General features: G+C 49.3%; 2 protein-coding genes across 2 annotated transcripts in view; one reads left to right on the plus strand and one right to left on the minus strand.

Annotated features, from left to right (window-relative positions):
• The window catches only part of cntnap2b (contactin associated protein 2b), a gene marked incomplete at both ends in the record, with an annotated part of 30802 nt that extends 17706 nt beyond the window's left edge, over positions 1 to 13096 (plus strand). The window contains 13 exons of the mRNA XM_079751644.1: positions 1203 to 1318; positions 2124 to 2208; positions 2459 to 2615; positions 3526 to 3653; positions 4195 to 4365; positions 4694 to 4912; positions 5200 to 5436; positions 5929 to 6162; positions 7109 to 7242; positions 8693 to 8786; positions 11355 to 11588; positions 12152 to 12226; positions 12897 to 13096. Coding sequence (XP_079607770.1) covers positions 1203 to 1318; positions 2124 to 2208; positions 2459 to 2615; positions 3526 to 3653; positions 4195 to 4365; positions 4694 to 4912; positions 5200 to 5436; positions 5929 to 6162; positions 7109 to 7242; positions 8693 to 8786; positions 11355 to 11588; positions 12152 to 12226; positions 12897 to 13096 — 2084 coding nt within the window. The remainder of the gene's footprint in view (positions 1 to 1202; positions 1319 to 2123; positions 2209 to 2458; positions 2616 to 3525; positions 3654 to 4194; positions 4366 to 4693; positions 4913 to 5199; positions 5437 to 5928; positions 6163 to 7108; positions 7243 to 8692; positions 8787 to 11354; positions 11589 to 12151; positions 12227 to 12896) is intronic.
• A 2668-nt stretch (positions 13097 to 15764) lies between these two features.
• tgs1 (trimethylguanosine synthase 1) lies at positions 15765 to 24390 on the minus strand. The gene is made up of 16 exons (XM_079750519.1): positions 24065 to 24390; positions 23867 to 23934; positions 23599 to 23771; positions 23327 to 23462; positions 23022 to 23099; positions 22256 to 22777; positions 21656 to 21791; positions 21429 to 21515; positions 20110 to 20284; positions 19594 to 19749; positions 19302 to 19464; positions 18820 to 19020; positions 17508 to 17654; positions 16937 to 17155; positions 16730 to 16806; positions 15765 to 15984 (listed from the first exon to the last, which is right to left on the minus strand). The coding sequence occupies exons 1-16, from the start codon at positions 24169 to 24171 to the stop codon at positions 15871 to 15873; spliced, it is 2559 nt and encodes an 852-aa protein (XP_079606645.1). The 5' UTR covers positions 24172 to 24390; the 3' UTR covers positions 15765 to 15870.
• Positions 24391 to 24418: the final 28 nt, after the last annotated feature.

Raw genomic sequence — 24418 nt, forward strand, 5'->3', positions numbered from 1 at the left:
TAAATGTCCTTATATATGCAGATATCTCCTTATATGAAAAGTCCCTCTTCACCTCATTAAATATGGCATACATTTGTAAACAATTTGAAACTCAGCGAAAAGAGTTAAAGTGAAACATAGACAGGAAGTGAAGGTCAACATTTATATATATATATATATATATATATATATATATATATATATATATAAATTCTTCTATTTATAAATATCCACAACAGGATACGTATTACATTTGAAAAAACTCCCAACTAAAATTATGCAAATATTTCTAAACGGTGACCTTGACCTCCTGTCTACGGTTCACTTTAACTCTCTTCACTGAGTTTCAAGTCTTTTTTAATATATATATATTTAACGCTGTGAAGAGCATGAAGGCAGCCCCTCAGCCCAACGTTCATGAAGCACATCCAATCAGCAGCCAGTCCTGAGGGAGGAGGCTCTGGAGCCCTCGGCGACTCTGGGGTGGATCCCCCGGCCACAGTGGCTGGAACCAGACTCTCTTAAAGCCCATGTTTCAATTTGAAGACCCCTGTGATGAACGTGTAGATAAATAATGTAGAAACTTGATTTGCGTGAAAGAATTAATCATAAATGTGCATTTAAAAAGTTTTTGAAAAAAATTGTGAGTAAAATTACTTCCGCGTCTCAAAAAACGCTCTGACCGGACATGACGCAACGACAGGTAAACATCATCTCTTCGTAATGGAGTCAGACAGTGGAGAGATTGCAGTAGGGGTTAATGTCAGCTCTTACAATGGGCCATTGCCATACAATAATGAGAGGGGTCAGGCAGAGGTCAGGGGAAGGGTCAATGGACAGAGGAGAGAGATGGAGTCGTGGTGTGAGGAGAATCGATGGAGAATTGGGCAGGTGTCTTGGTGAGTGTCCACGGGCTATAGCTAATGGTGGCTAACGTTGTCTTCATGTTTATCACATTGCAGTATTTGTAAAAAATCATATTTAGTCCACCTAGATGTGTGCTTGATAGATCAGTCTACCCATAGGACTGTAGCAAACGTTGCTCATCCATCCAGCACACATCTAGGTGATGTCAGAAGAGGCAGATTTTCAAAACGGCTTCTAAGGCTAATCACACTCACACCTGGTGGTATAATATGTCCCCTTTAAAGAGGCAGCTTCAGTCCCACTGCTCAGGACCGTTCATCGGTCTGACAGAGTGTCTTAATGTCCTGACCTTTCAGAGGGCACGGTGTGGACGTCAGTGAAGAACAATCTCTCACCTCAGACAGCCATCACCGCCTTGGACCAGGAGGGGAAGGCCGTGCTCCGGCTGGATTACAACATGAGCACAGAACAGGTGGAGCCGCTGTCTCTCTGTGAATGTCTCTCTCTCTCTCTCTCTGTCAGTCTCTCTCTCTGTCTGTCTCTCTCTCTTTTTTTCTCTTTCTCTCTTTTTTTTCTCTCTCTCTCTCTGTCTCTTTTTTTCTCTCTCTCTCTCTGTCTGTCTGTCTGTCTCTCTCTGTCTCTCTTTTTTCTCTCTCTCTCTCTCTGTCTCTCTCTTTTTTCTCTCTCTCTCTGTCTCTCTCTCTCTCCTGCTCTCTCTCTCTCTCTCTCTCTCTCTGTCTCTCTCTCTCTCCTGCTCTCTCTCTCTCTCTCTCTCTCTCCTGCTCTCTCACTCTCTCTCCTGCTCTCTCTCTGTTACCTCCAGCTATGAGTGAGTGACATGCTCTGGGAGGATATCTCTGTAGGGTTGACTGAGCACATTTCAGATGGGTATTTCAGGAGATCCATCTGGCCTGTTAATCACAGCTGCGTGAAACGCAGCACTCTCAGTGGTGGAGAAACGTGAAGAAGTGAAATGAGGTAATAATAAATGGGCAAATGACACTTATGTTGCAGCGCAACATAATGAATCTGAAGAAGAGAGGAAGACTGGATCCCACTGCTTTCCACGGTCAAATCTGGAAGAAATATAGTTAAAGAGAAGCGGATATACAAAAGGATTAGCAGAAAAATACGGGTCAGCTAAATAACTATTGTTGTGTAGGAAAACAGTACTTGAGACGTTGCAGGAGGCAACAAAGGTTCCCATAGCCACATTTCTGCATCTGGTTTAGTTAGTTTACTTCACCTTCTCCCAATGATGTGGTTCTCTCTGCAAGGTGTACGCCGTCACCAGCGGGGCTGACCACTGCGAGCAGAACATCGCCTACACCTGCCGCATGTCCCGCCTCCTCAACTCCCCAGGTGACCTTTACCTCCAGCAACGCCTCCCACAGTAACAACCCACAGCCCCCCCCCACGGCCCACCGACACCCCCCCACCCCCGGTGGACCCCTCACACACGGCGTCAAAGTCACAGACGACGTCGGACTCACTCGGACGTGTGGGATTCACGGGTTGTGAGTTGGGATCCTTGATGCTGGGGAAACTGGAAGTGCAAGCGTTCACGTGTGTGTGTGTTTGTGTGTGCGTGTTGTTGTGTGTTGTACCCCAGACGGCGTGCCGTACACCTGGTGGGTCGGGCGGGCCAACGAGAAGCACCTGTACTGGGGCGGCTCGGGCCCCGGGATCCAGAAGTGTGCGTGCGGGATCGAGAGGAACTGCACCAGCGCCAAGCACCAGTGCAACTGTGACGCGGACCAGAGGCAGTGGTGGGTCACTGGGGTCAGCTCATAGCGAGCTGTGACCCTGACCAGAGGCAGTGGTGGACGGGGCGGCACGGCCTCAGGGCCGGGTCTCTGGGGGCTAGCTCATAGCCAGCATAATGTCGCTGGATGCTCCATTCTAAAGTGTACCCTGCTGATTCAGCGGGGACACGACACACCTGTCTCAGGCTGAACTGAAGGGTTGTTTATAGGGGGGGGGGCACAGCCATGCAGCCCCAGGATAAACCTAACAGAAGGCGGGGCCAGAGGGTTTGTTATGTTATCTCATCGCCTCCATTTCGGAAGCGTAGTAGCACTGGAATTTTACTTATCATGTTTGTTTTTTTGGCCATAGTTTAGTAAGTGTAGTCATTTCAGTAATTGTTTAAATGTAAATTATTTGTCATTATTGGGAGACTATGTTGTGTTTGAGACGGCCACAGCATTTTTCATAAGAGCTGTGGCTATTGATATTTATTGGTAATATTGGTTTATTGACTTCAGATTTAGGATTCTACAGCTCTCTTGAGTCCTCTTAAAGAGTATCGGCAACCCTCTAATCCCGTGATGCATTCTGATGTCGAATCCCTGTTCTGTATGGTCAAACTATAGCTGTGTTCGAAATCGTTTTTATCCACTCACTCACTATTCCCTATATAGTGTTCATGATATAGAGCACGATATAGGGAACGAACAAACGAGAATTCGGACACCACGCTGAACATTTCTAAAAGTCATTTTGCGTCAGAAAATGACGTTTAGAAAACACGGCCGCATTGCATTGTGGTATCCGGGCAAAACATGCAGGGAACATCGTGTGTTCACTGACGTTTTGGGTCTTTTACTGTCCACTATATAGTGAAGGAATTTAACCACTGAGGATTTTGAGCCCAACCTCTGTGTCCTGGCCCCCCAGGAGGGAAGACGCCGGCCTGCTGGTGTACAAGGACCACCTGCCGGTCAGCCAGGTGGTGGTGGGGGACACGGGCCGGGCGGGGTCCGAGGCCAAGCTCACCGTGGGGCCGCTCAGGTGCCGCGGGGACCGTGAGTACTGGAACGCACGTGCACGCACGCACACACGCACGCTTGCACACGCACGCACGCACGCACACACACGCACGCACTGGGTTACCTAGTATGAAGACAACTGTTTCTCTTGTCAGTGTTAAGACAGCCTTAAAGAAATGGTCACCAAGTTATTTATTATGGTGTATATATTTTATAGATTGTTATAAAATGTGTGTTTATGTGAATTGTGAATGTGTGATTGGAACGTCATATTTAACTTTGTTCCCGCACTGTCATGACCTTTAACACACACACTTACTTACACCTATACATTACACTACCAAGGGACCGCAATGGAAATAAGACCATGGGCTCTTTGTGTTCATCTCTTGACCTTTTGTACATTTGTATGCTTACCTTTGTGCCAATATGTGTCAATAAAGAATTTAAATTCAATAAAAAATGTAATTCATGCACGCACGCACGTACGCACGTACGCACGTACGCACGCACGCACGCACGCACGCACACACACACTCTGAGTGACGGTATGCATTGGGTGTGACGTTCCTTCAAGGTGACTTCTGGAACGCGGCGTCGTTCACAAGCCCCGCCTCCTACCTGCACTTCCCCTCCTTGAAGGGCGAGACCAGCGCCGACGTCTCCTTCTACTTCAAGACCTCCTCCGCCTACGGGGTCTTCCTGGAGAACCTGGGGACCACCGACTTCATACGCATCGAGCTCAAAGGTTGGCGCGCACACACACGCAGACACACACGCACGCACGCACGCACACACACACGCAGACGCACACACGTACGCACGCACGCACGCACACACACACGCACAGACACACACCCACACACACAAACATACTCACACACACTAAAACACTCCCACACACATCAAGTATGCATTTCGGCCTCTCCAATATGGCGGCGAGGTCGCCGTAAGATCAACGTGCCAATGCGGCGTCTATCTAAACGTGTGTCCGCCATGAGGTCAACGACGTGACCCCACCTGTCTCCTTCTCGCCCCCCCCCCCACTCTCTCCCCTGTGCCCCCCCCCCCCCCAGCCCCGTCGGTGATCACCTTCTCCTTCGACGTGGGGAACGGCGGCGTGGAGCTCGCCGTGCGCTCGCCGTCGCGCCTCGACGACGGCCGCTGGCACCGCGTGGAGGCGGAGCGCAACCTGAAGGAGGCGGTGCTGAGTCTGGACGGCCGTTACCGTGACGCCCGGCCCGCCCCCGCCCAGGGACACATCCGGCTGGAGCTGTTCAGCCAGCTGTACATCGGTAAGCCCCGCCCCCTCAGGGGGGCGTAAACACACGGCAGACGATCAGAGCCGCAACGCCACCGCTGGGGCAAAGACACAGAACAGATTAGATTAGGATTAAGGGTTTCTAGAAATCACCACATGAACACACTGTATGCACAAAAACTCGTACGCGCACACACACACAGACACACACACACAGACACACACACGTGAACAGAACGCTGCACACTCACACACATGGACACCACACTCACCCCCATGTGACCATGCCGACCCTTCACCTCCGGGCCGTTGTGTTGCCAGGTGCCTCGGGGGGCCAGCGGGGGTTCCTGGGCTGCATGCGCGCCCTGCGGCTCAACGGCGTGACCCTTGACCTGGAGGAGAGGGCCCGGGTGACCCCAGGGGTCAAGCCCGGCTGCCAGGGTCACTGCAACCACTTCGGCGTGCACTGCCGCAACGGGGGCGTGTGCGTGGAGCAGTACAACGGCTACTCCTGTGACTGCTCCCACACGGCCTACGATGGCCGCTTCTGCACCAACGGTAGGCTGACGCTGTCTCTCTGTCCGTCTGTCTGTCTCTCTCTCTGTCTGTCTGTCTGTCTCTCTCTCCCTCTCTCTCTCTCTGTCTCTCTCTCTCTGTCTGTCTCTCTCTCGCTCTCTCTCTTTCTGTCACTCTGTCTCTGTCTCTCTCTCTCTCTGTCTCTTCCTCTCTCTTGCCTCTGACTCTGCCTGTATTCAACAGGGGGAAAATGCTGCATTTCCTAAATAGCTCAGTACTCTCAAAGCAAGCCAGAGCTTTTGACCCTCTTTAACGTAACTCCCATTAATCTATGACATATGCATATATTCTCAAGTGTTTACTACCAACAGTAAACTAATGATACCCCTGCAGCGTCTAGATAGCTTATATATATATGTTTGTGTTTGGTGGGGTTTGTGCATGTGTTTGATGCCTCTGGTTTTGTGTGTGTGTGTGTGTGTGTGTGTGTGTGTGTGTGTGTGTGTCTGTGTGTCTGCGTGTGTGTCGTGACAGACGTCGGCGGCTACTTTGAGTCGGGGACGCTGGTGCGTTACGACTTCCCGTCGGAGGCGGGACTCCCTGCCTCCGTGGCCCCCAGGGGCCCCAAGGGCGTCGCCCTGCTGGGCGAGACCAACCTGACGCGGGAGGAGCTGGTGTTCAGCTTCAGCACCTCCAACGCCCCCGCCATCCTGGTGTACGTCAGCTCCAAGACCCAGGATTACCTGGCCGTGGTGCTCCGCAACAACGGTGAGCTCCAGCTGACCTGCTAGCCTGGCTATAGCCAGACCCAGCTCCATCGTAGATTGAGCTGCTAGCCTGGCTATAGCCAGACCCAGCTCCATCGTAGATTGAGCTGCTAGCCTGGCTATAGCCAGACCCAGCTCCATCGTAGATTGAGCTGCTAGCCTGGCTATAGCCAGACCCAGCTCCATCGTAGATTGAGCTGCTAGCCTGGCTATAGCCAGACCCAGCTCCATCGTAGATTGAGCTGGGCCTGCTGCTAGCCTGGCTAGCAGCAGGAAGCTGCCGTCATTTCCTTCAGCACAAGAGGCGTGATCAATGGGCCCAGTTCAAATGACTCTGTACGCGATTGGCTGCCCGCCGTCGCTTCCCTGTCGCCATTGTGTTAAACCAGCCAATGGCGCGCAAGGGGGAGAAGCCAGCTCGGTGATTGGCTCTGGTGTAGTGAGTGTGTTGGTTCTCCAGACCCTTCTGCAGGGCGGACTCAAATGGCCGGCAGAACGGACGGGGGGTCCGGGGCTCCCTGCCTGAAGCCCCGGACCCCTGCAGAATGAGGACTGGTTTAGGTCTGCTGGAGCTGGATGCTTCAGACCCTAGTCAGTGTTGTGTTTTTAAAGTTATTTATGCTTTAATGACACGTGAGGTGATGTACATTTAAATAATGTAGCGTATATGGGTGTGATAATGTCTACCACAGCTGTCGATAATGTTGACATTTATTTTTGCTGCTACTATCGACCTCTCTTACTGTGTAGTATGTACACGGACTTTGGGGTATTTTTCGTATTTATTTTATATTTATACTTATCGTCTTTATGTGTGTCTGCCTGTGTGTCTGCGTGTGTGTGTGTGTGTTTGCATGTCTGTGTGTGTGTGTGTGTGTGTGTGTGTGTGTGTGTGTGTTTGCATGTCTGTGTGTGTGTGTGTGTGTGTGTGTGTGTGCGTGTGGCAGGCACCCTCCAGATCCGCTACAGCCTGGGGGGTCTGAAGGAGCCGTACACCATCGACCTGGACCACCGCAACATGGCCAACGGCCAGCCGCACCACGTCAACGTCTCCAGGGAACGGCGCAGCGTCCACCTGCAGGTGGGCCACGGTCACTGCAGTACCACACAACACAACACAACACAACACCACACAACTCAACAAAACACACCACACAACACCACACCACAACACAGCACAACGCCATGCGCAACACTACAGCCAGAGACTCACTATCACTGAACACTACTGTCTCCCCGTCACTATCACTGAACACTACTGTCTCCCATCACTATCACTGAACACTACTGCCTCCCATCACTATCACTGAACACTACTGTCTCCCATCACTATCACTGAACACTACTGTCTCCCATCACTATCACTGAACACTAAGCATCACTATCACTGAACACTACTGTCTCCCATCGCTAGCAGTGAACACTACTGTCTCCCATCACTATAACTGAACACTACTGTCTCCCATCACTATCACTGAACACTACTGTCTCCCATCACTATCACTGAACACTACTGTTTCCCATCACTATCACTGAACACTAAGCATCACTATCACTGAACACTACTGTCTCCCCGTCACTATCACTGAACACTACTGTCTCCCCGTCACTATCACTGAACACTACTGTCTCCCCATCACTATCACTGAACACTACTGTCTCCCATCACTATCACTGAACACTACTGTCTCCCATCACTATCACTGAACACTACTGTCTCCCATCACTATCACTGAACACTACTGTCTCCCATCACTATCACTGAACACTACTGTTTCCCATCACTATCACTGAACACTAAGCATCACTATCACTGAACACTACTGTCTCCCCGTCACTATCACTGAACACTACTGTCTCCCCGTCAGTATCACTGAACACTACTGTCTCCCCGTCACTATCACTGAACACTACTGTCTCCCCATCACTATCACTGAACACTACTGTCTCCCATCACTATCACTGAACACTACTGTCTCCCATCACTATCACTGAACACTACTGTCTCCCATCACTATCACTGAACACTACTGTCTCCCATCACTATCACTGAACACTACTGTCTCCCATCAATATCACTGAACACTACTGTCTCTCATCACTATCACTGAACACTACTGTCTCTCATCACTATCACTGAACACTACAACCACAGTTTCAGCATCACTGCTGCCTTCAGCTCCATTTCCTCAGGTCAACTGCATTCAATGGAACCTATAATATTAGATAAGATCGTATTTTATTAATAACAGACGGGAAATGTGGGTTTAACAGCAGAAAGAACATGAGAGTAGTAGTATAAAAGAGATTCAATGTAAAACAAGGATACAAAAAAAAAAGATGTACTCAATAGATGTCTGCGGAAACAATAAGCGGATTAGAAATATCGATGTAGAAAAGGTTGTCAACATGACAGACAGTCGGGCTCCTCGTGATTGGGAGTGCAGATGTAATCGTAAATTATAGATGGGCCTGGTTTGATGTTCAGGACTTCCCCCTCGAGCAGCCCTGACCCTGTGTGTCTCCCCCAGCTGGACCACTACCCCGTGTCCACCTACACCCTGCCCGACGCCTCAGACACCCACTTCAACCTGGTGAAGACCATCTTCCTGGGGAAGGTGTTTGGTAAGGGCAACTCACATAGCGTCATTCCTGCGCACATCGCTTCTGGGGAAATGGGGATGTTGTTAAACACATTATTTGTGTAGTACTATAAGTATATAGTAAGTTAGCAATGTTGGTATTGTTATTGTATATCATGTATTGATGTAATCATTAAAAATACTATGTTTTTTTAATGATATGGAACTTATGGAGGTACTTTATCTTATGGAGGAACTCATTATAAATAAGGGCATTTAATACATTCAATGTATTGTTATTGTTTTCCTCCAATAACTTGCTATAGTGATCCATTCAGCTGTATCTCATAATATTTGTTAGTTTAATTTTACATATTCTATTTTGGTGTTCATTAGCTGCTGACGTGACACTTTCATGGCACTTTCATTAAAATATAAAGAAGTATTGTAAAACATGACACTGTATGTAGGCTAAAAACATCGACTTCCTGCCCATGAAGGCCAGGTTCAACACCCTTAGAGTTGGTGTAAGTTAAGGGCTGATTATGGTTCCATGTTGACACAAGGCGGTTACGGACCCCTTACGTCCTTGCGGACCCTCCTTGCGTCCGCCGCCCAAAGATTGTTACCTTCCATCGAGGCGACGCAGCAGCGAGGGCTGTGATTGGTCCGCTCACTAGAACCCGACGCAGAACCATCAAGGTTCAGGACTGTCCTCGCTGTGCGTGAACTGGGAACCATCATCAGCCCTTTAGAGTTGGTGTAGTGAGTGTGTAGGCGGTGCCTTAGAGTTGGTGTAGTGAGTGTGTAAGCGGTGCCTTAGTGTTGGTGTAGTGAGTGTGTAGGCGGTGCCTTAGAGTTGGTGTAGTGAGTGTGTAAGCGGTGCCTTAGTGTTGGTGTAGTGAGTGTGTAGGCGGTGCCTTAGAGTTGGTGTAGTGAGTGTGTAGGCGGTGCCTGAGTGTTGGTGTAGTGAGTGTGTAGGCGGTGCCTTAGTGTTGGTGTAGTGAGATAGGCAGTGCATAGAGTTGGTGTAGTGAGTGTGTAGGCGGTGCCTTAGAGTTGGTGTAGTGAGTGTGTAGGTGGTGCCTTAGAGTTGGTGTAGTGAGATAGGTGGTGCCTTATTGTTGGTGTAGTGAGTGTGTAGGCGGTGACTTAGAGTTGGTGTAGTGAGTGTCCAGGCGGTGCCTTAGTGTTGTAGTAGTGAGATAGGCGGTGCCTTAGAGTTGGTGTAGTGAGATAGGTGGTGCCTTAGTGTTGGTGTAGTGAGTGTGTAGGCGGTGACTTAGAGTTGGTGTAGTGAGATAGGCGGTGCCATAGTGTTGGTGTAGTGAGTGTCCAGGCGGTGCCTTAGTGTTGGTGTAGTGAGTGTGTAGGCGGTGCCTTAGTGTTGGTGTAGTGAGTGTCCAGGCGGTGCCTTAGTGTTGGTGTAGTGAGTGTGTAGGCGGTGCCTTAGTGTTGGTGTAGTGAGTGTGTAGGCAGTGACTTAGAGTTGGTGTAGTGAGTGTCCAGGTGGTGCCTTAGTGTTGGTGTAGTGAGTGTCCAGGCGGTGCCTTAGAGTTGGTGTAGTGAGTGTGTAGGCGGTGACTTAGAGTTGGTGTAGTGAGATAGGCGGTGCCTTAGTGTTGGTGTAGTGAGTGTCCAGGCGGTGCCTTAGAGTTGGTGTAGTGAGTGTGTAGGCGGTGCCTTAGAGTTGGTGTAGTGAGTGTCCAGGCGGTGCCTTAGTGTTGGTGTAGTGAGTGTGTAGGCGGTGCCTTAGTGTTGGTGTAGTGAGTGTGTAGGCGGTGCCTTAGTGTTGGTGTAGTGAGTGTCCAGGCGGTGCCTTAGTGTTGGTGTAGTGAGTGTGTAGGCGGTGCCTTAGAGTTGGTGTAGTGAGTGTCCAGGCGGTGCCTTAGTGTTGGTGTAGTGAGTGTGTAGGCGGTGCCTTAGAGTTGGTGTAGTGAGATAGGCGGTGCCTTAGTGTTGGTGTAGTGAGTGTCCAGGCGGTGCCTTAGTGTTGGTGTAGTGAGTGTGTAGGCGGTGCTTTAGTGTTGGTGTAGTGAGTGTCCAGGCGGTGCCTTAGTGTTGGTGTAGTGAGTGTGTAGGTGGTGCCTTAGTGTTGGTGTAGTGAGTGTCCAGGCGGTGCCTTAGAGTTGGTGTAGTGAGATAGGCGGTGCCTTAGAGTTGGTGTAGTGAGTGTGTAGGCGGTGCCTTGGTGTTGGTGTAGTGAGTGTCCAGGCGGTGCCTTAGTGTTGGTGTAGTGAGTGTCCAGGCGGTGCCTTAGAGTTGGTGTAGTGAGTGTGTAGGCGGTGCCTTAGTGTTGGTGTAGTGAGATAGGCGGTGCCTTAGTGTTGGTGTAGTGAGTGTCCAGGCGGTGCCTTAGTGTTGGTGTAGTGAGTGTGTAGGCGGTGCCTTAGTGTTGGTGTAGTGAGTGTGTAGGCGGTGCCTTAGAGTAGGTGTAGTGAGATAGGCGGTGCCTTAGTGTTGGTGTAGTGAGTGTCCAGGCGGTGCCTTAGTGTTGGTGTAGTGAGTGTGTAGGCGGTGCCTTAGTGTTGGTGTAGTGAGATAGGCGGTGCCTTAGTGTTGGTGTAGTGAGTGTGTAGGCGCTGACCAGCCGCTCCTCCTCTTCCGTCAGAAACGGGTGAGATCGACCCGGTCCTGATCAATCGCTACAACACGCCGGGCTTCGTGGGCTGCCTGTCCCGGGTCACGCTGAACGGCGTGGCACCCCTGAAGGCGGCGCTGCGCCCCGGCCCGGCGGCCGCGCCCGTCACCGCCCACGGCATCCTGGTCCCGTCCAACTGCGGCGCCCAGCCTCTCACCATCTCCCCCCTCGGCGCCGCACACGACCCCTGGCAGATGGACACCGGTAACACACGCACGCACGCACGCACGCACGCACGCACGCACGCACGCACGCACGCACACGCACACGCACACACACATACATGCGGGAGCTTGAATAGGGGGAAGGACCCAGAGGCAGACATGTTGTTCACAGTAGGTTAAACATAACACTGACGTCGACTAATTGTGTTTATTAATAAAAATATATACAAACACACTATTTTATTATAAATAAATAAATAAAAAATAAATAATGAATGACTGGCTGCCAGACAATATACTAATCAAGCAGTTACAGGACCTGCATTACAATTAAACTAGTTCTCTTCCATTTAGTTTGTGCATGGACCTCATACTTTCATGAACCCATGAATAAATAATCTTTTTGATTCGTGTTTTTCATACTATTTACATTGGTTCAGACGTAGACGCAAACAGATTGTCTAAATACACACAGTGACACGGAGGAAATGTGCCCCAGCACAGCTACAGGACAGGACAGGCAACACCTGCCATCTCCCTGGCGCTTGCCTTTTCTAAGGATACGATACGAGCTGTATTGAACCGATGAATCTGTTTTCCCAGCCGGCGCGGTGTTCCCGTATAACAAGGAGATGATCAGCCGCGAGAGACTAGACCACAACTCTGCCGTCATTGGAGGTAATGGCACAATGTGGACACCGTTAGCGCTGCTGTCAGCAGAGGGCTAATGAAGAGTACAGAGTATGTGAGGACCGCTCCTGCTACAGTATGAGGCCAGGTCGGCTCACTGATAACAGGATCAGGAGCAGGTAGACGGCTCATCGGGTGATGGAGGGCTCTGTGAGCTCTGGGTGGGGGTCTGGTGGAGGTCTGGGTGGAGGTCTGGTGGAGGTCTGGGTGGAGGTCTGGTGGAGGTCTGGGTGGAGGTCTGGGTGGAGGTCTGGTGGAGGTCTGGTGGAGGTCTGGTGGTGTAGCGTTCGACGTATGGATCCTCCCTCTGGACCCGGAGAACTGGACAGGTAGGAGGAGAGGTGGAGGATGGAGAGAACAGGCAGAACGAGACACAGGCAGAACCAGACACAGGCAGAACGGGTTTAAATCCAGGTGGTTGTTGGTGGGTCGGTGCACTCATAAGCGTGGTCTTTGTTATGTTGGTAAGAGTCTATTAAAATTGACGCATGTTTTGCCCTGCTTCACGGCTTCACAGATGCTTCTACAATATTCTGTGTTGGGATCAAAACAACAAGACACCATAGCTTTACTCAACTCAAAGCGATAAAGTTTAACCTGCCAATAAATAATTTCTAACGGTCATAACAAAAGTGTAATGTCCCGAATGTCCCCCCAGGGATCGTTGCCGTGGTGATCTGCGTGGCCCTGGGCGTGCTGGTGTTCCTGGTGCGTCACATGTTCCGCCACAAGGGCTCCTACCACACCAACGAGGCCAAGGGGGCGGAGTCGGCCGACTGCGCCGACGCCGCCATCATCGTGAACGACCCGGCGTTCACCGAGACCATCGAGGAGAGCAAGAAGGAGTGGTTCATCTAGCGCTCCGGAGCAGGGGAGCGAGGACAGCCGGTGACTGACCCGCGGAGAAGCGAAACGATTTATCAAAAAAAAGAAAAAAACATCAACAAAAAAAATACTGCAACTGTCAAAAACTGCAAAAAAACCGGCTTTTCATTTTCTGTTACTTGACGCAGCGGGGGGGGGGGGGCATGAAGTGAGGCGTGCGTCTGCTCAGTATTTCTACATCCTGTTGATCTTTAACATACGTCAGAGCCGATGGAGGTGAGGAGGTCCTCCCACTACAAGTTCCCCGGATGTTTGAGGAGGATTATAGCAAGTTTTGGGTAAATGAGTTTTATCATTTGTTTTACACTATCTTCTTTAGTGTTCCTAAGGTTGCCACTATTATTTTGTATCATTATTTATATTTTATTTGGAGTTATTATATTTTTACATGTATTTATTAATGCTAAGCCAATGATTTTTCATAAATCTGCTTTACAGTATTTTTATTACTTTTATGCCTTTTTTTTGACAACCTTAATGTGTGTGTGTGTATGTGTGTGTGCGTGCCTGTGTGCGCGTGTGGATATTTACCCTGCCTGTCCTCAATGAACTACACAAAAACAGCAGCAAGAAAAGCATATATGTCTTGACAGTATTCTTTGGACTAAGAACGGAACTAGTTAGTACTTCATTCTGGGATTTTTTTTGCATTTCCATAACGCCTGGCAAAGTGTCTTAACGAATAATGAGCTTTGATTGTATGTGGATACGTTAAATGTTTGCATCTTTTTAAAACACACTACGTATTCTAAAATGTTATTGCCTTTCTTTTTCTTCAGTATTTTTTGTTGCCAAATTGAAGTGTTTTTTTTTAAATAACACTGATCATAAACGTTCCTTTGGTCCATCAAAATGATACGAGCCTTCGTCGGTGAGGGAAGTAAATCAGTGTTAGTAGCAACATCTGTTCAAATGCAATGTGTCGTGGTCAAAAACGTGTGCATCCACGAACCTTATGACATTACAGATAAATTGCTTACAACTCATCATAATTACTAAGAGATGAAGTTGATATATGATAATATCGGAGATGTTTAAAAAACATTTTTTCTTATTCAAATTTGAGTATCATTATCTTCAGTGCCATACCCCTGGATGGTATATTTGATCGACAGATGGACTGTTGGTTTTCAAATGTCTGCAAGAATCCCCCTTTTGCTTTTAAGATGCAAATGAATGAAACTCTTTGTATGTCTGAAACTCATGTAGAAAAGCCAACCTTACAATGATGACATGATGACATGTGATTGTATGTTATGTGTATAGCTCACTGCACACTGTCTTTCTCTTCTCTCCACTAAAGTAGAGCAGGCTTCATTGTCATGCTGGACAGCAGATGACACATTTCTCTTTGGATTCTTCACCCACACAATGTTTGTTTATTACAAACGCACTTCACATGTTCATTTTTTACAATCTTTTGGATATCAACGATCATATTTAGCTGCATGCAAACCACGCCTTACATTCCACTGGGGCTGATAGCCTGGTTATGGCGCCCAGCCAGTACATCAGTTAGACACACTGTCCTGCAGTTGTGTTTCATGGGGTCGTTCCGGCGGTTCGAGGTGATGCTGGGTTTCTTTAATATCGTACATGGACGCTAGGTGTTCCATTGTTTTCAATTGCACAGCATTTAATTGTCTCACTTTCACGGAAGCATTGAGGTTTTTTCTTTGTAAACACTGGTTGGATTAGTTAAAAACTTAGCCTAGACTAAGTAAAACAAATAAGAAGTTTGGGCCCATCACCCCGGAAATCACAAATAAAGCATTACACTAACATTACATTTGTGAGGGACAAAATACAACTGGTTGTCTGACATGTCTGATAATCATGTTTTCACTTTCAGCAAATCAACTTTCGATGTTAGCCTATGAGTTCATTTGTCAGTATGTTGTGTAGCTGAAACAATATTACTTTACTGTTTTTGTTTCATGAAGTAGAAGAGAAATTGTGATTTTCAAAAAGAAAAAATATTTGTTTTGGGCTATTTTCACCTTCATCACTAGCATGTGGCTTAGAGATGGTGGCCATCTTGAAAAGCCTTCTGATAAATAGCAAACTGTAAATGCACCATGGTCCACCTCACTTTCTGCACACTGCGATAAGTAGACCACATATGTTGGCCCGTATAGCCCACCAGTACCGATTTCTTGATGTGCTCTCTGTTAGTCCGGTGTAGTTATGGGCAGCTTCGCTCAAAAACATTTCTGAAGATGATTTTCGTGTTGGTTTGACAGTTTGTTTTGGCTGCCTCAGCAACCAGGCCTTGGCTCGGCATGATGCAATGTAACAGAACTGACCTCATCCTTCTGACCCAACAGTTTTAAATACATGACAGCTCGTGTCTAAATCTACTTCCAAACAACTTTTTACTTTCAATACACAGATTCCTATTTTAAAAAAGGTTTTTTTTTCGCTCAAAACTTTTCAATGCAATTAGCGTTCCTATTTTTCAAGAGCGTCTGCCTAAAGGTCTCTCTGAAGCGGCTTGTCACTGTATATGTTCCACGACATAAATCGTATTCTGCTGTTTCTTTGGTTTTTGACGACTCTGACTAGTAAATAAACAAGCCTTGCCATATTGTGTACGTTGATCCTTATGAACGCAAACTTCTGAAAGCAAATTATAAAATAACCGTTTTATTTGTTGAAAATATAAATCAGATACACAATTTAAAAAATGAAAACGACTGAACATTTGTTAAAAATAACCGCCTTAAAAAAATAAACACAGGGTATTGTCAGTTATCAGACTTGATGAGCCCTCCAAAGTAAGCAGTGATGGTCTTCAGCTTGTTGTTCAGGAAGTTCTGCTCCACCTCCACCCTCCCCCCTGGTCCCGCCAGGGAGGCAATCTGAGAAGAGGGGCGGGTCGTCAGCCTCGTTATCACAGGGGACGGCTATACACCTCAATTAACTACTACTGCTCGTTATCACAGGGGACGGCTATACACCTCCATTAACTACTACAGCCTCGTAATCATGGGGGAAGGCTACAACACCGCTATACACCTCACTACTACTGCTGCATCGCTTTCAAGCTGCCCTGCAGTGTTTTGATTCTGTTGCCAATCCCTACTGCGGGATTGTTGCGGCCAAAAATCCTTGATTATGCGGCCCGTTTTCTTAAAAAATGCGATGAAATATGCGGCATATTTATGCAATTTTATGCGATGGAATTGCGGGAACTTGCGAAAAATGCAGCTTTCGATGACGTTAACGTCGCGTAATTACGTCACTTCATAACGTTCCCATGGCAACAGGGGGAAATGGCTGCTCTTGTGTGACGTAAACTCAACATTTTTCAACTTTCTGCTAAGATATATGTGAAATCATGCAAGCCCCACATATTTTGCTCGGAAATCGGCAATTTATTCGGTGAAAGTGCGGCATATTTAAAAAAAAATGCGGCCCCCGCATGAATATGCGGACTTTGGCTGATTATGCAATGAATTATGCGATCACATAATCACGTTTTTCTGGAGGGACTGACTATTTTGTGAAAAGTGAAGTATAAGCTAAGCTATCTGTTTGAGTCTCTGATAACCGTGGACGCCATGGTGATAAATTATGTTTAATGATCCAAAACATAAAACACACCTGGTTCATGTCCGCATTCCGGGGCAGGAAGTAAACGATGTCGTCGGTGATCAGCTTGGACAGCCTGAAGATCTCAAATGTGTGATTGGTTAAGGAGAAAGACGCATGACCCAGGATGTAGAAGTGGAACATGTAATACAATAAAACATCAAAGGACAAAACAGTGGTCCACGGAGGTGGCCCCCCCCAGCATGGCTCATAAAGGATATCCCTCCGGCTGGATCATGGTCCTGATGTCAAACACCTCGGCCGTGAGGTAGTCCGGCCCGCCCCAGGGCGGCGACAGGAAGACCACGTCTCCATGGAGACCGGGCGCCAGCTGCAGGAAGTCGCCGAGCAGGAAGTCGATGCGGTCGGCGACGCCGTACACCTCGGCGTTGTGGCGGGCCAGCGCCAGGCGCGACGCGTCGATGTCGATGCCGATGACTGGGGGGGGGGGGGGGGGGGGGGGGGGGGAGATGTTTAGGGGGCGTGTCCATGCGGTCCACAAACAGTCCACACATTCAGGACTAAAGAGCAGCTTACAGGGCGGCTTCTCCAGGTCATTCATGTGGGGAAGGTATGTCAAAATATGTAAAAATCGATTCATTTATTTATTTTATTTTATTCGCACCGGTCAACAAACTCTCTCTGATGGGACGTCAACAGTTTTTTGTTGTTTTTTCCCCTTCCCCCTCAGAACAAATGAACCAGGGGTGCCAACCTGCTAATTCTGTTTAATTATCTGGCTGAATGACCTTTGTGGTGGTAGAAGGTAAACGCGTGGTTAAGGTCCCACCTCGCTTCCCGGAGAGCGCGAACTGGATGGCGTTGCCCCCCACGCCACAGAAGGCGTCGATGACCAGGTGGGAGTCCACGAAGCTCTCCTTCACCCGGAGGGCGATGTGGTGGGCGATCCGCTCCGGGGTGACCGAGAACCAGCCCTCTGGAACAGCACGCAGTGAAGGTCACACTATTATACTACTGCTATACACATGAACAGGTGACACGGCGCTACTGAGGACAGAGCAAACCAGACGGTTTGCAGCCACCAGGTTAAACTGGAGCAGATTGAGTGTTGCGTTAAGCCATAACCAGCTGATCATTTATCAAATTCACCAAGTCTGCATGCCTTCTGGGACCTCCCAGGGCGTTTGTCTTTGAGTTAACTTTACATTTCAGAGTGCAGGCTGAGCCCTGTATCGAAAGACTAACATTAAAGATCTGTGTGAGTACCAGGCAGAAGGTAGACAATCACTAAAGATCTGTGTGAGTACCATGCAGAAGGTAGACGATCACTAAAGATCTGTGTGAATACCAGGCAGAAGGTAGACGATCACTAAAGATCTGTGTGAGTACCAGGCAGAAGGTAGACGATCACTAAGGATCTGTGTGAGTACCAGGCAGAAGGTAGACGATCACTAAGGATCTGTGTGAGTACCAGGCAGAAGGTAGACGATCACTGATCACTAAGGATCTGTGTGAATACCAGGCAGAAGGTAGACGATCACTGATCACTAAAGATCTGTGTGAATACCAGGCAGAAGGTAGACGATCACTAAACAGCCAACAATAGCAGAGCCACAGCTCACTACACCCAGAACCGTCTGATCCAGTGGGCCAGGGTCGGAGGGGTCATTATCTCCCCCTAATGCACCCAAACACGCACACACTGTGCGTGTTTGGGTGCATTCTACATTTCATGTAGAATTTGTGTTTTCAGACCTCCTTTGTTTTCATGTTATCGCCCAATAGCGGTTCCCCTTTCCTCAAACTGCCCTAACTCAAATGTTTCCCTTGACTCTAATGAACAGCAGAGAGCAGTGTGTTCTGTATGCCTCGCCTCATGTCTCCCCACGGACAGCAACACTGGCTACGTCCTCTTTCCAGAGCAGCCATGGTTAACGTTCAAATCACACACGCAGGTCTCTTTTAAAGAGACCTGCGTGTGTGATGACTCGTGTGAATTTGGGGAGCGAGAAATAGCCTCATAAAAAGGTAAACAATAAGCCAGAAATCTGCTGATCTGACAATCGTTTGTGTTTTACACTAGCGCTGAGGGAACACACACACACACACACACACACACACACACACACACACACACACACCGGTGTCCAGGCGGATGCCCTCGTCGAAGCGGGAGAAGAGGCGGTAGCGCTGGGCCCAGTACTTGGCCAATTCCGGCTCCGCCTTCATGTCCTCCGGCATGTCCTCGCCACGCCCCCGCCTCCACATCCTGTTCCGGGTCTTCCCGGCCTTCCGGTGCCTCTTCGGTCTTCCCACATCCTCCTCCTCCTCCGTGGCGGTAGCTGGCACAACACAACGCAGACATCCATTCAATTGACTTTTCATCTTCTGAAATTTGGATCAATATTGGAAAACAAGATCTGCCTTGATCAATAATATGACGCGGATACAGATCGCTCTACACAACAAAACTGTGCTCAAAATCATTTTCACGCCCATTTCAAAACATTCAGCATTCGAAGCCCTTGTCTGACCCTTGCACTGGAGGGATCTCATTGGTGTATGTAATGGCTCCCAGGGGCCCGTCCGAACCCTCCTCAGGTTAGAGGAATGAAAGGCTCACCTGGGGCCCCCTCCGGGCGCTCCGGCAGGAGGAAGTCTGGGATGTCCAGAGAGTAGATCTCTCGACCCGCCTGCTTCCCCTGGACCTCCACGTCCTCCTCCTGCGCCTCCTCATACGTCCACCTCACACCCTTCTCCTTGACCTCCAGCACCTCCTCCATCACCTCCTCCTGCACCTCCACACTCTCCTCCTCCTTCTTGACCTCCATCACCTCCTCCATCACCTCCACACTCTCCTCCTCCTCCTCCTCCTCCTCCTCCTCCTCCTCCTCCTCCTCCTCCCCCCTGCGGACCGTCTCCGTCAGCCCCCCCCTCTCTGGGGGTGCTGTCCCGTGGGGGGCCGGGAGGGCCTCCCTGCTGGGGTCCCGGGGGCCCCCTGCAGGGCCCAGGTCAGGGCCCGGGACGGCCTGCTGCCGCTCCCTCTGGGCCTTCTGGAGGAAGCCCTGCACCTGGGGGCGGGGGGGGCACCGCTTGGGTTACGTTGAGGAACATTTGATTTAAAAACAAGTAGGGAGACAGATTGTAGAAGATCATTTAATGTATGAGTAATCAGAATTGTGGAAATCATTGTAAAGTAATTGTAAGACTATTATTTTTTAAAGGGCCCATAAAAAAATTAGCGTTTCACCAGCGTTGAGGCACTTTGTGAATAAAAGAGGGCACACTATGCACTGGGATGCACCTCATGGATCGAAAGGAATTCCAATTGAACAATCAATTAGTCAAACAAACATGAGGACCTCAGTTCAGAGCCTCGTCATCATGAGACAACGTTCATTACGATAAAGATTAACACGATGTGTAATCACCTTCTGGAGGGTGGCGCTGACGCGTGGCTGTGTGGGGCCGGGGCCCCCCACAGGGAAGAAGATGTGTTTGTTGACCTTCTGGACGGCGCTCCCTTTGGCGGCGGCTCTCTTCTTACCGTGAGACCGCCGGCTCTTCTGGCTCGGACTGGGTTTGAATGTAAGAACGCTGTCAAACCTACACGCACACACACACACACACACACACACACACACACACACACACACACAGTCCAATTAGGAGGAGATCATAAGAATCATATCCAATTGAATTATGTTGCCATTCTCTTTTTTGCATGGCGAAAAACACAACTTCAAAGCAAACAAGTTTCAATGAATCTGAATGAAAATTTTAATAACACAAATAAAAGCAACCCAATAAAGGAGCACTATAAAAGCACTATGCGTCTCAATGTATCTAGTTCATATTTTATTATATCAAATAGCTGATAGATTTGCAGTTAGTAGATTATTATTACTTATTTATAACAGGGAATATATTGCCCAGCATCTACACCAAGTAAAGCAGGCTCTAACCTGCTAGGTCCAGGCTCTAACCTGCTAGGTCCAGGCTCTAACCTGCTAGCTACAGGCTCTAACCTGCTAGGAACAGGCTCTAACCTGCTAGGTCCAGGCTCTAACCTGCTAGGTCCAGGCTCTAACCTGCTAGGTCCAGGCTCTAACCTGCTAGGTCCAGGCTCTAACCTGCTAGGTCCAGCCTCTAACCTGCTAGGTCCAGGCTCTAACCTGCTAGGTACAGGCTCTAACCTGCTAGGTCCAGGCTCTAACCTGCTAGCTACAGGCTCTAACCTGCTAGGTCTAGGCTCTAACCTGCTAGGTCCAGGCTCTAACCTGCTAGGTCCAGGCTCTAACCTGCTAGGTCCAGGCTCTAACCTGCTAGGTCCAGGCTCTAACCTGCTATGTCCAGGCTCTAACCTGCTAGGTCCAGGCTCTAACCTGCTAGGTACAGGCTCTAACCTGCTAGCTACAGGCTCTAACCTGCTAGGTCCAGGCTCTAACCTGCTAGGTCCAGGCTCTAACCTGCTAGGTCCAGGCACTAACCTGCTAGGTCTAGGCTCTAACCTGCTAGGTCCAGGCTCTAACCTGCTAGGTACAGGCTCTAACCTGCTAGCTACAGGCTCTAACCTGCTAGGTCCAGGCTCTAACCTGCTAGGTCCAGGCTCTAACCTGCTAGGTCCAGGCTCTAACCTGCTAGGTTCAGGCTCTAACCTGCTAGGTTCAGGCTCTAACATGCTAGGTTCAGGCTCTAACATGCTAGGCACAGGAGAAGCGCAGGTCAGAAAGGCAGAGCTCAAACCTACAGGGCGTCTGGTTTGCGCTTGAGGCCCAGTTTGTCCCACGCCTCCTCCGTGGACAAACCAGGGAGCTCTTCCACGTCCAGCTCATGACTGCAAGAGAACAGCAGAAATCAAACACTACTGGTATTGCCCAACGTAAGGGTCCACCACAAAGCACCATGACGCTATGACAGCGTGGATCAAAAGTCACTAATCGCTACACAATTGTGAAGGTCCCATGTGAACCATACCTTCTTTTGACCTTGGAGCCCCCCCCTGGGAGGTCGTCCTCCTCCTCCTCCTCCTCGTCCTCCCCCCCTCCACGATGAACCGCCCTCCTGTCGGCTCCCTGGGGGTTTCCCTGGGCGCCGCCGTTCTGCTGGGGACCTGTGGTCACACACACATACATCAGGAACACAAGACACCTCAACACACAAAACTAACGTGCAGCAACCTCCGCAGCACTTCATTCAGAACAGGGTTATGTCCGTGTTATAACGATCGATTTAAGTTTACACATTTTACCCGTATCCAAAAGCGACAGCTCTTGCGATCAGGTTACTGCACTTGGCCGTCATACGTTTCCGATAATATTTAAAAGTGACATATCATACCACCAGGTGTGAGTGTGATCAGCCTGCCTCGTATGACGGATAGATGAGCGAACGTTTGCTACAGTCCGCTGGGTAGGCTGGTGGACTGATCTATCCAGCACACATCTCGGAGGACACGCCCACTAGTGACGTCAGAAGAGGCCGATTTACAAAACGGCTTGCAAGGCGAACCACACTCCCACCTGGGGGAGTGATATGTTAACCAGTAACTCCTTCGGTCTCTCTCCCGCTCCTTACCTCTGTTCTCTGCCTCCGGGCTGCCGCCTGCTCTCTTGCGATCGTTCCCGCCGTCGACCGGTTCACCGTGGCCACCCCCGCCGCTGCCTCTCTGCTCTCCGGGGGCCCCCCACCCCTCGGCGGGGTGAACACTCATCCCCACCATGAGCTCCACCAGAACGCCCCCCCGCTCGCCCCCCCCCTCACAGTCAGCATCTCCACCAGCGGCGCCCGGCTGAGCGATGTCACCCCTCGTCCCATGACGCACCCCTTCGGCCCCGACGGCTCTCCCGCCGTCTTCGGGGTCGTTGGCGCTGGCGTCCGGTTCCCCCGTCGTCCCTTCGTCGTGGCCCCCCTCCTCTCCGCCGCCGGCCGTCCAGCCCTGGGCCGCCCAGTACGTGTACTGGTCCCAGTAGCCGTAGTAGGCCTCCGCGGCGTGCTGGTCCCAGGCGGCCCGGGTGTCACGGTCGTCCCAGGGAGGGCTGACGGTGTCTGGGTGCTTCTCCAGCCAGCCCTGCCACAGCAGAGCCTGGCCGTGTTGAGCTGGACAACGAGACGCAAAACCAAAAGCAAACATGTGACTCTTAGAAGGGGGTTAAAGGAATGCACTCTCAGGGAATACCTGTGAGGTAGGCATTAGGAAGGCTGAACCCTCCCTTTTCCATAACAAAGAACATCCATACGCATTTTCAATTGACAACCTAGACTCTAGAGCCTTTTGTAATACATTTAGAAAACAGCACACACAAACACAGGAGTTCCTGATGGGGCCATGTGACCTGCTCACCCCAGTAAGTCTTCCAGCCTTCGTCCTGCGTCTCTGCTGGTGTCTCTTTTGGTGCTTCTGGCACCATCTGGCCCCCTGCTGGGAAGAATGGACAGACTTCAGAGACCATCATCTGACCGTCACTTCTCTGGTGCTAACCTTGAAACATGACTACATTGTTGGTAAACGGGTACGTACACAAATAGCAACCATGAAGCCGTAGTTGATAGTGTTTTTTTTTCACATTAATTCATTATTTTTATTCATTTGTAGACCTGGATAAAAATAATCGAACACCACGCATGTGATGACTTGAGATGTATTACCTTGCAGTCTTTCCTGCTCCTTCTCTGCCTGTTCTTTTTCTCCCATGTCAACCACATCTTCATCACCCTCCTCCTCCTCCTCCTCTTCTGCTGGCGCTGCCCAGTGATTGGGAACTCTCCGCTTCACTCTCCTCACCTGTCAGAGATGAATAGAGAATGATGTGTGGTTGTGTGTGCTGTTCAGCTGTGTGTAATGATGTGGGGTTGTGTGTGCTATTCAGCTGTGTGTAATTAAAACGGTTAAATTGGAAGCAGCCCCGGCGGTCTCTTACGGTTTTCTTTTTTACAGAGTGACTTGCGAAGGCAACAGGTAGACCCATGCTGGCCATCAGTTGAGCCTCTTCATCCAACAGTTCATCCTCCACCTCTTCCTCCTCCTCCTCCTCCTCCTCCTCAACCTCATCGTCCACTACATCTCCTTCATCTTCTTCAAAGTCTTCAGGATCTAAATTGAGATATGGGAAGTATTTAATTCCATGAGGTCCTGGTCTTAATATGATCCACAGTTTCAAGTCAAGATCTCCTTCTGATTGGACATACCTTGCGGTTCAGATGCGGCCTTGTTAGAGTTGAGGTATCTGTTGTCAGAGCAATATAATTCACGGTCCCTGTAGGTTTCGGGTTATAGTGATTGTGATGACTGAATTAGATCATGCTTTTCTTACAACTTGAAATACAACAGAAATAAACAGAAAGGAGGCTGTTCAATTAGTGGATCCTAATGCTTGGGATACTTACTGTACAAAGGCTCTGGAACAGAGGCAATGCGTGGTTTGCTTGTCAGACTTGTTCGAGGAAAAGAAAATATCCGCAACCAAGCTCCACCGGCTCGTTTCGATCATCATGTTGATATTGATCACGTTCTCACGACAAAAAAAGGGAAAGGGTTACAGCACGCTAAGTATGTACTTCATTCATGATGGACTTATCCAAAATAAGATGTCTACAAATGTAGTTAGGGTTAGGGTTACGGACGTCTACTTTCAACTGTACAGGTTGATAAGAAACAAAACCAGACACCTGCATGTGCATATGCATGTAAAAAGTTCACGTTTCAGGTAAGACTCGATCGTAAACACATGGTAGAAGTAA

The sequence above is a fragment of the Pollachius pollachius genome (assembly GCF_949987615.1).
Source record: "Pollachius pollachius genome assembly, chromosome: 14".
In the NCBI taxonomy this organism is placed as follows: domain Eukaryota; kingdom Metazoa; phylum Chordata; class Actinopteri; order Gadiformes; family Gadidae; genus Pollachius; species Pollachius pollachius.

Excerpts from the sequence above, each read along its gene's own strand:
- tgs1 (XM_079750519.1), bottom strand. The coding sequence starts at position 24,171 with ATGATGATCGAAACGAGCCGGTGGAGCTTGGTTGCGGATATTTTCTTT. Across the intron at positions 19,021-19,301 it reads GCGCCCGGAGGGGGCCCCAG|CTACCGCCACGGAGGAGGAG; the intron begins GTGAGCCTTTCA and ends GTGTTGTGCCAG. Across the intron at positions 16,807-16,936 it reads CATGATCCAGCCGGAGGGAT|TTGAGATCTTCAGGCTGTCC; the intron begins ATCCTTTATGAG and ends CCAATCACACAT.